This window comes from Doryrhamphus excisus, linkage group LG15, assembly GCF_037039965.1.
Source record: "Doryrhamphus excisus strain RoL-2023G ecotype Guam linkage group LG15, RoL_Dexc_Guam_v1.1, whole genome shotgun sequence".
Classification (NCBI taxonomy): Eukaryota; Metazoa; Chordata; class Actinopteri; order Syngnathiformes; family Syngnathidae; genus Doryrhamphus; species Doryrhamphus excisus.
The window spans coordinates 362,866-377,500 of record NC_136371.1 but is presented as its reverse complement, the minus strand read 5'-3'; the positions used below and the strand labels follow the sequence as shown (position 1 = coordinate 377,500).

Sequence of the window (14,635 nt, the reverse complement as noted above, 5' to 3'; positions counted from 1 at the left end):
GACTAAGCTGGATGTTTAAAAAGATGCCATGAAGAGGTTTTGAGAAAAACATACAAAAAACAACACTTGAAGTGAGAAAAGGGTTCAAATATAGAGAAAAAATGATAATGTTGTCAAATTGTCATACTAGAGATGCTTTAGTTTGCTATTTTCCTTCTTTTTTTTTTTTTTTTTTTACAAAAAATTTAATTATTTATGAAGTGCGTCCCACAAGTCATTATCCTTTTTGGACGTAACAAATGTATTTATTAACATTTTGTTCAAAAGAAAATAAATCTAACTTATGTTACACATTATGGATGCCTTATTTCTGAGTGTGCGCAGACGAGATGACTGTTTCGGTGTCGCCACTAGAGGGAAGCAAACCACCAAAGAGCTCAATTGAAATACTTAGTATTCGTTACTTTGCTACTTTATATACTCCCCAAAGGGGTACCATAATGGTGACAGAGAAAGTACAAATTAAAACAATTTTGTAACCAATATGCATATTAAAATAAAGTATCCGTTGTTCTGTTTCAGTTAATAAAGAAAAGCTTGCAAGAAAATATGACATTCTGGTATATTTTATGACAGGAGGGCACTGTTTATTGAAATCTCAATTGTAATATTTATCTAAAAATGCTGTAATTCATTTACTGTTTTATAAGTGCTTTCATTTTAAGGCTTTTTGAAAAATGTTTGAAAATGGAAAAATATGGGGAAGGGGAATATATTTCGTTTTAATATGGTTTCTGTAGAAGGAAAAACATGACACAAACATTCTTAACGTTTTCCAACGCTGTAAAAACGTGTAGAGTAAATATTACATTTCAAAACGTCTATCAACGAAGATTTACGTCATAGCCTGCGACACACGTTTCTATCAGCAGGGCGGGATGCCAGGCAGGTGCCTGTTGGAAACAAACCGGCGGCTGTGTGATGGGCCATGGATCCCACAGGGAAAAAGAGAAAAATAACTGAGGAGAACAGAGGATTAAACGCTTCTTGTACCGAATAATTTGCATTCATTGTATTCATCTTACATGCCCGATGTTGAGAAGCTGACCAGTCACGTCTGAAAACAGACGTCACATTAAACGGGCAAGAACACAATCCTGTCACAGGTACATATTTAGTAAGAAAGTGGCTGTTTTTATAAAGTGCTTTCTGGTTTTCGTCAATTTATATTTGGTATGACGCTTAGGGATATTATTGTGTTTTGTTGCCCATGTCCGAGTGTTACAGGCATTTGCCTTGGACAACTATGTACGGGGAACTTGCACGACCTTTGAACCAGGAAGTTCGTCCGGTGTGAAATACCTCGAGCCTGGAATGTTTAAATAAAGTTGGTTGGAAGCAACAAGTTACATTTTTCCCCCCTACTACGGTTCGGACCTGAATAACAGTAACAAGTTACACAAGGATAGCTACGTTTGTCAGTTAGAAAACCTTTCATAGATTGGAGAACGTTCTAAAACAATTCACATGAAGAACAAGCTTAAATGACATGTTTTCTATTGTTTTTATTTTGTTGTTCTTATTTTCAAGCAATATCCCTCGCACATTTCTTTGTTATTTACTTGTTCTTATTTATGTTGATATTGTTCTGTAGAATTGCACTTTTATGCTGTAATTCTCCTTATATTGTTATTGTTTTGTACAATTGAAGTTTGTAATAAAAAAAACCTTCTTCTGCACTATACGAGGCTGTGGCTGTTCACATGAGGCGTTTGAGCACATTGCGTAAATCTGAAGTTTTCAGTGCTAATGTACAGTCAAGCCGTTTTTAATCGTCCTGCGTAGCCACATTTAGGAAAACTATACATTACATTGCTCTAATAGGGGGAATAAAAGTTTTTTGATAGGAAAGAAACAAATATTTCCAAAGCCTTTTCGTCAGTGAACACAAAATGAAGACGCGAAGACAATACTCAGCATAACGTTGACGCCGTGTACCGTGTCTCGTGGATTGGCATGTGGAGGAACATTTTTGCTGATCTTGCGTGACCACGGCGGTGCGTTGTGGCACACCTCCTCCTCCTCCTGCTTCTCCTCCTTCTCCTTGCTGCCTTTATAAGGAGAAGAGGGCGGAGGTCATCTTGTCCAAGAGACCCTTTTGACGGGGCACCAAATGTCCACCAAACGATGACTTTTGCTCGCTGACCAGGTGGACCCGTGGTGGACAAAGTTACATGGCGTCGGGCTCCTGAAGGGCCCTTCACACCGGAAGAAGAAAGTTCCATCAATGACGGCCATGTCTCCCTTGCAGCTGTCCGTCTTCTGGCGTCTGTCGCTCATCTTCTTCTTCAACCCTTTCCTCTTCTTCCTCGACATATTTACCGCCGCAGTCGTCGCGAATAACTGTCACCATGGCAACGTGCAAACACTCCACGGAAGGACTGTGGCCGGCAACCAATCAGAGCTCAAGACACTTTTAGGGAACGAATCTGATTGGACGGCTGCAAGTGTCGCCCAAGACGTGAGTGAATGTTCTCTAGCTGAAATACAAACAAATGACATATGCAGAGTTTTGCTAATATTTTATTGGCCATTTATCATAGTTGGTATTTCACTGATATTTATGATATCCATGCTGTGCTGTTTGGGGTCATTTTAAGTATGACTGAACATGGATTTCATATCGTAAGACAGAAATGAAGTGAAAGTAGAAAAAGGTGTTCTAAGGCTTGTGAATGATTCCAAAAAAGTGCAGCTTTCCTTCAAGCAAAGTCCTAAACAGTCGCAATGAAGAGTTAATATGCAACAAAGCTGTTAATGCTAACTCATTAGGTCAAACGTCCGTTTTAGGGCGTGTCTCTCAGATGCTAGCAGTTTGTCACCCAGGCAAAATGAAAGCAAACGTGAGGGAGGAGTTTGCAAGTCCGAGTAAATTTAGGAACTCAGTTGCCAAGGGCCTACAAGCTAGTGGCTAGTGGCAGCCATGACAAACATGTTGGAGGGGCGGGGCCGGGCAATGGATGGCTCAAAAGACCCTAACCATGAGTAGGAGATGAGTTCTAGAGTTCTAGAGTTCTAGAGCCAGACCCAGGTGTGGGGCTCAATGAGTGGTGGCCGGGCCTGCAACCAGGGGCACAGCCCGGGCTTTGTCCCCAGTACCACCGGGAACGTCTCGGGGTGTCCCTTGTCAGAGTGGGCCACGTTCCACTGACGGGAACTGCTGATGACTAATTACCAATTGCTGAGTTCTTTGCGATGATGTGGCCTTTGATCGGGTTGTTCGTGGTAAGGACGGAGCTGAGTCCAAATTTCCGAGATCTGTGTTCCAGTCCTGAAATGAGTTTCCTGCTTGGGGTGTCGGGGGTCTCCCTTAGAGAAACTGTACGCTCCTGTAGGCGGAGCTCAGAGTGCAACTGCTAGCCATTGGCATTACGAGGCAGGGGGCTTGGGTATCTGGTCACGATGCCTCCCGGACGCCTCCCTGGGGAGGTGCTCAGGGGGAAGACCGTTGGGGAGATGTCTCTCAACTGACAACGCCTTGTGATCCCCGAGAGGAGCCGGACGAAGCGACCAGGGTCAGGGAAGTCCTGGTTTCTCCGCCGCCCCCCTTGAAATGAAAACAAGGAACCAGTTTCATGTGTTGAGATCTGGAGGTTCTGCTGTGTTTGATCCCGTTTGTCCTCCATGACGGCTCCTTAACCCTTGGATGGCTGACCACAAGCTAATTCCCAAACGGAGATGAATGTTTTCCCTGTGTGTGTCAGTCGCTGTGCAGCTGGACTCAATGGTTGTCGTACGGCCAAACGGCTTTCATGGTGGGCCTCCTGCTCGGGACGCTGATGGGCGGAGCTCTGTCTGACAGGTACCACGCACCAAACAAAGCAAATCCACAGCTCAGCAAGGTCACAGCTCAGCCACGCGGCCATGTTGTGTCGTGCGAGTGTGCAGGTACGGCAAACGTCCAGTGTTGCTGGTGTCTGTGTGCGTGCACGCCGTGTGCGGCGTGGTGCCCGCCATTCTTCCTCAGCCGCTCCTTTTTCTGGCCGTTCGCTGCCTGACGGGCGTCTGTTGCTGCTGCATCAACATCTGCTCCTTCAGTCTGGGTAAATATCACAACACCACACGTTTCTTTGGACCAGGACGCGGTCTGATAGAGGATCACATGTCCCTGATAAAGCCGCTGGCCTTTGACCGGCTCGAGACCGCAACAGATTCAGGGTCGCTGATGCGGTTAGTCAAGAGACTCCAGTCTTCTTCTTATTTTATTGCTTCTTTTATTGCTTCTTTATTTATTTTATTGCTGGTTGGAGAGTAGCTTTTATCAACTGGCTCTTTTTCCCCAAATAGTGTTGGAAATGACCTTCACCTTCACCTTCAAAAAGCCGAATGGACCACTTTACTATTTAAATACCGTATTTTTTAAGTGGCTCTTTTTTCATAGGTTGGCTGTTCCTGTGACTTATACTCTGGAGCGACTTATAAATGAAAAAAGTGTTTATGTTCCATAAACCCTGGACACCTTTTGTGTTCATGTTTATTTTTAGTGTATCTGAATAAGCATTGTGTTAGCATATCTTACACCTATTCAGCCTGTTCTCTATTCTTTTATTGGTACAACTTGCCTTCCAAGAGGACCTAATGTCTGTTTTGGTCAAGTAGTTTGGAAAATAAATTACCCGCAAAAAATGCCACTTATACTCCAGTGCGACTTATGGATGTTTTTTTCTACCTAATGATGCATTTTTGGCCTTGTGCCACTTATACTCCGGAGCGACTTATAGTCCAGAAAATATGGTAGTTTGTAAAATAAATGACCCTCAAAAAAGCAACTTACGTATACTCCAGTGCGACTTATGTATGTTTTTTTGGCCTTGTGCGACTTATACTCGGGAGCGACTTATAGTCCAGGAACTACGGTAATGAAGACATCACAAAATGGTTTCATTTTACCGGCAATCGGTGCTGCTGGTTTTTCATGACCTCCAAACTGAAGGTGAAAGATAAAGTCAGGTGGTTTCATGACGGGCGAATGATTGACAAGTAGTTGACAGCAGTATTATTTGTGAAATAAGCGCTACCATGGAAACGTCACCATAGTGTACTGGTGCATTGCAGCCGTGGAATGGACCGCGCCCTCCGTCCGCCTGTGGCCCCCAGCCTTTTTGGGCTTCTGCTTTAGTCTGGGGACAATGGTGGGACCCCTGCTTGCCTGGCTGAGCCCCACCTGGACGCAGCTTCACCTGTTTGTGGCTCTTCCACAGCTCGTCTGCTTGCCGCTCTACCAGTTTGTGTCCACCTCGCCTCTCCTGTCACACTCGACTTCTCCATCCCATCTTTGCTTCTCTTTGTCCTTGCAGTTCCATTCCAGAGTCTCCGAGTTGGTTGGTCTTAATGAGGAGAACGGATGTTCTTGACTGTTACCGTAGTAAAAGTGTTGCAGACAAGGAGTGTGTAGACCTGGTAGAGATACACACACACACACACACACACCCCACCCGTTATGACCCTCATTGGGTATTTGACATCCTTGGTCATCCTGGCAATCCTGAATGGTTGAATCGAGGCGTCTTGTTTGTTGGAGATCCTTCACCTTTGCTTCTGGAGTAGACACCACCAGGTTGTTTGGCCACCAGGTAGGCCTGGTAGGGCGGGTCACCATGACGACCCTATTGGTGGCAAAAAGAAGAAGAAATATCGCCAACGAACCAGTCGCCTCCATTCGACCTTTGCGGACTCAAACTGCTGTTTGAATGTTTGTCGTTTTTTCTGTCTGGATAGCTTTTGGCCTCAACGTGGTTGATGCAGCAGAAAGCGGCGGAAGCGGCGAAAGACCAGCCACCTCGACGCAACGCCTGCTGTGACCTCATTCTCCTCCGACACCCGACCGTCCTGCTGCGGCTTGGCATCATGAGCTACCTGGGGTGACATGTTTCTTTTTGGACTCGCACATTAATCAGTCACTTAAGAGTCAAACATTAGCTTCCCACAATCTCGTTATGTAACATCACAAACTCACGTGTCACCCTTGAGTACCACCCTGCGGGTGTCACTCTTGAGTACCACCCTGCGGGTGTCACTCTTGAGCACCACCCTGCGGGTGTCACTCTTGAGTACCACCCTGCGGGTGTCACTCTTGAGCACCACCCTGCGGGTGTCACTCTTGAGTACCACGCTGCAGGTGTCACTCGGACTAAAACTGTGCTTCCTGTTTGGGTGGGTCAGTGCTGCGTCGGCGCTGACGTACTTTGGCATTTGCATGAACATCGGCTCCTTCGGCGTGAACGTCTACTCCGCCCAGTTGTTCTCCGGCCTATCGGAGACGCCGTGCCTGCTCATCCCTCTGGTGCGTTTGGGCCGCCGGCCGGCCAGCATGCTGACCCTGTTCCTGAGCGGCACCGCCTGCTTGCTGTCGTTGATGCTGTCCAGATACCAATGTGAGGCTTCAGCTAATCACCATGACCCCCCTTTCTTACTGGCCCACATGCCCCCGCTTAGGGGTTGAACCTGGTACTGATCCAGCATTCCAACTGGTGTTGAACAGGTCTTAGCGGCTGTGTCATCAGGTCTTACTTCTGCAGGTGACGCCAAGCTGGTGATGAGCTTTGCACTGATTGGCAAATTCTGCATCCTGGCCACCATCTTCATCTTGGCTCTCTATGGCATCGAGCTGTTTCCCACGGTGGTCAGGTGATGGATGATTGATGGATGATTGACAGGGATATTTGTGTGTTTGAATGCGTAGTTTCTATCCACTGGCAGGCAGCGTTGCGTGTCGCTGGTCAACTTGTGTTTCCGAGTTGGCTGTCTGGTCAGCACGCTGCTCCCGTCCAACCCCAACGGTGCCATCTCATTGGCCGCCATGCTCCTCTACAGCAGCGGACCCATTATCGGGTGCGGCTTGTGTCTTCTACTGCCTGAGACCAGTGGATCTCCGCTTCCAGACTCGGTGGAGGACTGTCACAGGCCGTCCAAACACCCACTCGCCGTTTGCACCCCCTAAATGACCGGGTGAGAAAATAGCAGCCTGCCAACGAAGAAGACCCGATGTTGTCAGGACGACGACTCACGATTAAGCGTCTCCATTTCCAGGAAGGCCGAGGCCAACACGTAACAGTCCTCAGGCAATGGGGGGCTGCTTTTTGTCTGTTTTTGTATAATGTCCTGATTTGAATCTTGAAAAAAACTAAAACTGTATTTATGAGACACCAACATGCATGTCATTTTTGTGAAGGGACAAAAATATAATTAAAAAAAAAAGATATGTCGATACGGGATCACCAACCTTCTTTCTTGTTCCATCTGCTGCTTTTGGGAACAAACAAACTTGTACACAAAACACAAAAAACAATACGAGTTAGCAATGCGTTCACTCTGAACCGCAACAAAGTAGCGATGCTAACGAGGCTAGCTAACGAGGCTAACTAACAGGCAGTTAGCAACCAGCCAGACGACTGGACATAATGGCACAAAAACACTACAATAGCGAACTAGATTGGCGGCGTCTAACATTAAATGAGTGATAATAAACTTTACTCACGTTTATAGACGCACACAGCTATACATATCATCCACCACGACGTCCGTGTGGGCACATCAACACCCAGGGCTAAAACAGTTCGAGTGACATCAACTCAGAAGCTAGCGGCTACCGCGGTGCGTTCAGGTACCCGACCAGCGTAGTAATTCCGAGTCACGCCCACACACGTCAGCCTAATTAAACCAGAACAGAACAGGGTATAACAAGGAGTCTTTTGTACAAAACTGAAAGAGTTTGTTTTGCCACAACATTCACAAAATGTTGCTTTCCACTTCCTCCCTTTGGTACAAAGACATCAAGAAATAGTTCATCTCCATCTTGTATTTCAGTATGCATTTAGTGTATGTATGTATGTATATGTCATCACTGTTACAGCTGCTTTGGGGGTTGACTACATATATTGGTTTTGGTACCTGGGGCCTTCAGGAGTCGGAAGTCATTTTTTGCACCAAACGGTATGAGTGTCATCAAAACGTATCAAATATGAAAATGACAGTAATTGTGTGCTTCAGTGGGGTATTGCTGCTGTATGTCCTCACTTGCTGTTACATATACTCACCACAAGAGGGCGCTACTCGCCACCACACTGGCTCGTGTTAACAGAACAACCACAGCATCATTTGTTATTCACTCTTCAAATGGGCCAATTTTAAAAAGTTTAAAAATCAATTGCCAGTGTGTGATTGGAAAACTTTGGGAGGCTCCTGCCAAAATGAAATATTAAATTAAATAAGTATGAAATTATGGTGAGATTTCAATGAATAAACCAATAATCAATCATTTTAAAAAAGGTAATGATTGTTTCTACTCACTTTTTTCCTACAGTGTTTTTTCCTACAGAATATTACAACATATGCAAATGTTATGCAAATTTGACGAAAACGTCATATAGTGACTTCTAGGAAGGCCAATACCTATTTTTGTTACTGAAAAGCAAGCAGCAGGGGGTGGGGCTTTCCCGGGAAAGGTGCATTAAAGGTGGCTATTCTATTATGTTCATTTTCCGACCCCTTCTATGGAGAGATTTCTTCCACCCACAGCCCGCCTCCGGGCATGCCCACTCCAGTGATTGGTCACACGCCCAAAGTGTGACCAGTCCCTGTGCCCCATATGCTGCTTGAACAGCCAAGTTAACAGAAGTTTTTGTGAACCATTTTATTCACTTTTAACAGTTCTTCATTTTGATACAAAACACGATTTTTATTTCTAAGTCAATTTTGGTTCCAAACTATAGAATTCTTAACGGCGACATAACGTTAGCGTTTTGAGGGAACCGATGTCTGACATGACGAGCAGTCCTGTAACCGACTTGGTGAAAGCGGTCAATATGTGACAAAGTTTGCAGGAAAGATGCCCACCCGCCCATCAGCCAGTTGCCCCTCCCACCAGTCGTACTGGGACTCGGTCTTGGTGATGACAGTGATGCGGTCACCGGGTACGAAGCTCAGGTCACCGGGCTTCTGGCCAGTAAATGGGTGAACCGCGGTGACCACTAGCTCTCCGCTAGCTCCAGCTTGTGGTGCTTTTCCAGCTGGAAAATGGAATTCAATTGGAATGTTGGGATTAGTTCCCTGAACACAACCAGGATATTGTCCACCAGGAGGTTCCGCAGTGAGGCTGTAAACTCACCTGAGGTTTCAGATTTGTAGATGGAGATACTCGGGTAGAGGGACTTTTTACCTGCTGCTCCTGCAGACGCAGCCATGTTGTCATCTTACGGCAATGACAAAGAAGAAACATGGAGCAAAGAAGGAACATGGAGCAAAGAAGGAACATGGAGCAAAGAAGAAACATGGAGCAAAGAAGAAACATGGAGCAAAGAAGGAACATGGAGCAAAGAAGGAACATGGAGCAAAGAAGGAACATGGAGCAAAGAAGAAACATGGAGCAAAGAAGGAACATGGAGCAAAGAAGGAACATGGAGCAAAGAAGGAACGTGGAGCAAAGAAGGAACGTGGAGCAAAGAAGGAACGTGGAGCAAAGAAGGAACGTGGAGCAAAGAAGGAACATGGAGCAAAGAAGGAACATGGAGCAAAGAAGGAACATGGAGCAAAGAAGGAACATGGAGCAAAGAAGGAACATGGAGCAAAGAAGGAACATGGAGCAAAGAAGGAACATGGAGCAAAGAAGGAACATGGAGCAAAGAAGGAACATGGAGCAAAGAAGGAACATGGAGCAAAGAAGGAACATGGAGCAAAGAAGGAACATGGAGCAAAGAAGGAACATGCATTAAACGGCATGCAGGCTTTGGTTTTACCCGTGTCTGCTGGTGTCTGGAAGCGGGTCGCTGCTCGCTGATGTGAAGGAGCTGGAGGTCTGGCGGGAGGACGGGACGACTGAAAAGACAAATACTCAGCGTGTACAGGAGCTCTCAAGAGAAAATCAGTAGACTTCCATGACAGCACTGCAATTTATATGAAAGTGTGACTCGTATTTATGAATATATGATTATGTAACTGCTACAACTCCAGAACTGTGTTTGGACTGTGGGAACTTTTGTTTGAAATGTTGTCTTTCTTGGCCAACCATTGAGGAAGATGGTATTGTTGATCTCCAGACACTTTCATGGGGGGGCAGCAACCTGACAGCGAGCAGAAACTAGGATTTGCTAATAGTTCACAACATTTGGTGGAAAAGGGACTTTGGTAGTTTTGGTTTCTTCCACTTGTTCCCCTTTCCTGGCTTCCTTTCCTAGGCATTTATCCTAAGCCATTCCTGTCAATAAATCAATAGTTTGCAGCGATTGTTTGAATAAATCAGTCACACTCTTGAAAGTAGACAGAGAATAATAATAAAAAAACAAAAACCTTTCCGTGTGCATTCTTGCTGGTCCAGTCATCTACGTAGGCCTCGGTGTACGCGTCCAAGATGTGGTAGAGGTCATAGCACTCCATCGGTGGCTCCACGTCACCATTCAAAATGCCAGATGCTCGCACATCCCGGGAGTAGAACCTGCAAGTGCAAAACGACGGCTGGATAGGAGCTCAAATAGTAACTAACACCGCTTGGCACGGCCGGTTCAGGAGAACCGGGCCGGTTCAGGAGAACCGGGCCGGTTCAGGAGAACCGGGCCATACACAACTGTCTTACTTGCGGTTGGTGTCTTTGCGTTCAATCAGGTACGAGCCCTCCAGAGAGATGCCAGCAAACAATCCCCTGGATTTGCAGTAGGTGTAGACGGCAGAGATGTTGCGCAGGGCAACATCGGCTTCAACGTTCCTGGAAGCACAAACAAACAATCTTAACCGCCACCGCCACATTCCGGAGAAGCGTGTTGTCGACCGCTGGATCAAACCAACCTGCCAACCGGCCCCACGGCGACGGTGCAGTTTCCTCCCAGCGTCAAGTTCCCGCCTTTTGTGAAGGCATCAATGGCTCGCCGCTGGTTTAGGATGATGACCAAATCAGACACCTGAGGAAGACGAGGAGGTGAGGAATGTGATGACATTTCCGTCCCTTCATGGAAGCCGCTCACCTCCACGCCAATTTCAAAGCCGCCACCCAGGCCAGCGATCCCGATTGCAGAAGGAGCCGACCAGCCTGAGCGCAGGAAGCAACCATTAGCGTGAGCAACATTTAAACGTGTTCTACTTTTTGCACGATTTTCTGTGGCGACCCCAACAGTCTGGAGCAGCTATTGACATGATTGACATGTTGCCGTGCCAACAAGTTATGCCCACCGGAGCCGGCTTTGGCTGACAAAATGACAAAAGCAGTCATTGGCCACACAAGAGGCAAATATGGCAGATAAAAGTGGTGTTCGATGCCCATCCAAGCCCACGGCTAAACGGCCCCTCCCCTTGGGACTTACGTCTGTCCGCCAGCCTGGCGATGACGATGCCGCTGCCTCCTCTGGCTGTGATCACAAAGCCAGCCTTGACCACAGAGATGATGGCCAGCCCCTCAGCCTTTGCGATCACATGAGCTGCAAAACACTCACACGTTAGATCACGAGTGGCCGCACATCTTTAAGAAAATTCATTATTGATGACACCTTGGATTCAGTATTATAACAATATGCACATCAAGCTAAAATGACCATTTTGTACACCTACATTTGATTGCATTTTGAATTATTAAGAATAAAATGCATCAAAGTGGCCCCCAGCATCCTGCAGCTTTCCTGTGGACAAACGTTAGACACCCTTGCCTTCCCGTGGGCAGCCTGGATGACACCACTTCACCTGGGTAATAATATTAATATTAATAATAATAATAATAAATGCCAGCCTAGACTGGGTTATGGTATGTTGGTACCTTAGGCCAGAGAAAAAACCTAAACAATCAAATACTTGGAAAGTGAAAGTGGTTAGCGCGCAGGCCTCACAGCTAGGAGACCCGAGTTCAATTCCACCCTCGGCCATCTCTGTGTGGAGTTAGCATGTTCTCCCCGTGCATGCGTGGGTTTTCTCCGGGTACTCCGGTTTCCTCCCACATTCCAAAAACATGCTAGGTTAATTAGCCACTCCAAATTGTCCATAGGTATGAATGTGAGTGTGAATGGTTGTTTGTCTATATGTGCCCTGTGATTGGCTGGCCACCAGTCCGGGGTGTACCCCGCCCCGCCTCTCGCCCGGAAGGAATTGGAAGACTGTACCAAAATACAAAAACTATGGCCCAACCCTAATCAGTGGCATCAGTAAGTTACATACGTTTTTCACCAGGAGCCTTGAGAGTGACTGTCTGAAGTTTAGAGTCTTCATCTGCAGGGACGTCACCTTACCTGGGATGAGTTTGTCCGGCCCGTTCCGATTGGAGATTTCAGTGAATTCTCTGAGGATCTTAGCTGCTTTCTTGGTTTCAGACTTGAGGTTGGAAGGAAGCGGGTTGTTCACTGGAGCAGAGACATGAGTGTTAAAAGGTCTGTGGCACCACATTATGGAATAATAACTACATTTTCACCTCATTTATGGAATAACGCTGCATTTTGTAATAATTAGCCAATTGTGTTGTACATTTCTTGTTGAATAAGTGAATTGGATGGGTCTCGACCAAAGACAGCTGGGATAGGCTCCAGCACGCCAGCATCCCTCATGAGGATAAGCGGTAGAAAATGAATGAATGAATGAATAATTGGGCGGGCTAACTCGTTTTTAGTCCCATCAATCCATAGCACCTTATTCCAAAAGCATCCTTCCCTTTGAATCAAATGTCCGTTATCTGACTGGAATAATTCCACAGAATCTCCACTCTAAAAGAACCACTACCCCCTTCTTCATAGCATCAAAAATAATACAAAAAAACATACAAATAATACATACACCAATAAAGCCTCATTTTCGTATCTCCACTCACAATGACGTATGATGCATATGATACGATGCACACAGAGCAAGGAACAACTTGACACGGACTCACTGTGAGGCATTCAGATACACTTGGAATTTTGAGTGTTGTTTTGCATTTTTATTCACATCCCCACTTTGGCATTTGACGTACACCTGGGGGTACACGCGTACCACTGCTGGAAATATATACACATGTACTTTACACTGCAACCTATTAACAGTAGCATCTATGATAATTAGGTTATGATACGTCTTTATGTGAACATGTCAGAAATGTACTTGTCGTCATGTACGTTTACACGGGATGCACAACCCCACACGGCTTGACATTACAACCGGACGTATGTTTGAATACGGACCAGCACAGAAAAATACAAACAATATTTGTGTCCATGCGGACGTGGCCAAAATGACCTTCTAGTAAAGTGTCAGGGTGACTTCCTGTGTGTTCCTGTGGGCGTTCCAGCGGAATTCACAGGCTGCAGCAGAGGGAATGTTGGCAGACTGGCCGGTCCGGATCTGCTGTCACAGTTCAAACAGGAACCCGTCGGTGCTAGATCACCACACAAAGTGGAGTTTCCGTCCCACCGGACAACTCTGGCTGGTTCTTTGCAACAATTCTACTCTTTCTATTGTGGGTCAGAGAGAGGTCACCGGAGTGTGGATATTAAAAATGAAGAATCTGATGGGGGTTCTAGCGGCCTCTGCCACCTTTCAAGTATTCTAATGATCAGGCGATTGAAACATTTGAGCACAGCAGTGCATACACTATCCTTCAGAGGGCAGGAGAGATGATAGAGTGATAGATGACAGTAGAGAAGGGAAACTACCGAGGCAGATGACAACAGAAAACAGCGCCGCCCTGCGGCCAATTATCTTCTCGGTCATAAACAAGCTCATTATGTTTAAATAAGTTTACTGTCACCCTGAAAAACCTCTGCCAGGACCTGAACAATGACATATGAACTTATTTAATTCAATAATTTTAAGGAAAAAAGACGAAAAAGAACTATTTGTGTAAATAGTTTGACAGCAAAGAACGGACAACTTCCAAGCCTACAATAAGCATTAACTATCAAATCACAAACACTACAACTAAAAAGGACTAACGGGCTAAAGACCACCGAAAGCTTTCTTAGGATAGAAGTATTCCGGTTCGCTGGTTCATCATGTTAGAGCTCTCTGATGGCACTTCCGCATTGTTGTTGGGTGTTCGGAACAACACAAACAAAACAAAAGTATTTTTATTCATCAATTGACGAAGACCTTAAACGGAACTGAATGAGCCATGTGGTTAAAAAACTTACTTTTCTCCTCCTCGTGCTCAGGATGTTTACCTGCGACAGGTGAGGCTCCGCACGATTATTTCCTTCTCTCAAATTGCTCTACTTCCGCCTCATCTGACGTTTTCACCGCTGCGCGCGCATTCACCAGCCACTCACAGGCCCCCTCCGGGGACACGTGACAGGTGGACACGGCCCACAGCTGATGATGACCGTTGATGTTTAGAGGGACCCCAAGCAGGGAGGGTGGCGATACCACGTTCGAGTCCAACGTATGACAGATTCGGGCCATTTAATAACGTTAGTATGTATTTTCCAACATATTAGCATAACAATTTACACTATATTATTTTTAAACAGTGTAATATAACTATTTTAATTGTCAACATGTCCACTTCAAAATTCATGACGTCAAAAAACCAAAAAGTATTTGTCTGTAAATCAGCCTGTAAAAGATGCCCCAGTCGAGAACCACTCACTTCTGCCATAAAATAAACTCAACCTTATTTCCCTGAAAAATACATTAAAATGGGAAATTAATTTCTCTTAAATAATAATAATAATAATTACATTTATTTCCACCCATC

The 14,635-nt window shown here is 45.6% G+C and overlaps 2 protein-coding genes and 1 long non-coding RNA gene across 4 annotated transcripts; 1 reads left to right on the top strand and 2 right to left on the bottom strand.

Annotated features, from left to right (window-relative positions):
• Positions 1-1,936: 1,936 nt before the first annotated feature.
• si:dkey-190l8.2 (solute carrier family 22 member 6) lies at positions 1,937-7,200 on the top strand. The gene is made up of 9 exons (XM_078796698.1): positions 1,937-2,461; positions 3,705-3,802; positions 3,889-4,043; positions 5,056-5,224; positions 5,298-5,400; positions 5,719-5,861; positions 6,163-6,374; positions 6,519-6,627; positions 6,700-7,200. Exons 1-9 carry the CDS (start codon positions 2,228-2,230, stop codon positions 6,938-6,940), a joined length of 1,464 nt encoding a protein of 487 aa, XP_078652824.1. The 5' UTR covers positions 1,937-2,227; the 3' UTR covers positions 6,941-7,200.
• On the bottom strand, positions 4,928-7,989 carry LOC144901771 (uncharacterized). Its single transcript, XR_013629856.1, has 3 exons — positions 7,478-7,989; positions 7,223-7,263; positions 4,928-5,397 (listed from the first exon to the last, which is right to left on the bottom strand). It is a non-coding gene; the product is annotated as an uncharacterized LOC144901771 (long non-coding RNA).
• Positions 7,990-8,112: 123 nt separating this feature from the next.
• sh3yl1 (SH3 and SYLF domain containing 1) lies at positions 8,113-14,194 on the bottom strand. Of its 2 annotated transcripts, none has more exons than XM_058051474.2 (10): positions 14,073-14,108; positions 12,201-12,311; positions 11,289-11,402; positions 10,953-11,017; positions 10,777-10,889; positions 10,568-10,696; positions 10,285-10,429; positions 9,735-9,813; positions 9,107-9,190; positions 8,113-9,008 (listed from the first exon to the last, which is right to left on the bottom strand). In XM_058051474.2, coding segments are annotated over exons 1-10 (1,050 nt in total). In that variant the 5' UTR covers positions 14,074-14,108; the 3' UTR covers positions 8,113-8,799. The 2 variants fall into 2 exon arrangements, with proteins under 2 accessions (XP_057907457.2, XP_057907460.2); XM_058051477.2 differs by having other exon boundaries at positions 8,118-9,008; positions 9,107-9,166; positions 14,073-14,194.
• Positions 14,195-14,635: the final 441 nt, after the last annotated feature.

Coding starts and splice junctions, on each gene's coding strand:
- sh3yl1 (XM_058051474.2), bottom strand. Junction 11,403..12,200: donor GCCGGACAAACTCATCCCAG/GTAAGGTGACGT, acceptor AGTGTTTTGCAG/CTCATGTGATCGCAAAGGCT. Junction 10,697..10,776: donor GCCGTGGGGCCGGTTGGCAG/GTTGGTTTGATC, acceptor TTGTGCTTCCAG/GAACGTTGAAGCCGATGTTG.
- si:dkey-190l8.2 (XM_078796698.1), top strand. CDS start 2,228: ATGACGGCCATGTCTCCCTTGCAGCTGTCCGTCTTCTGGCGTCTGTCG. Junction 2,462..3,704: donor CTGCAAGTGTCGCCCAAGAC/GTGAGTGAATGT, acceptor TGTGTGTGTCAG/TCGCTGTGCAGCTGGACTCA. Junction 5,401..5,718: donor ACAAGGAGTGTGTAGACCTG/GTAGAGATACAC, acceptor CTGTCTGGATAG/CTTTTGGCCTCAACGTGGTT.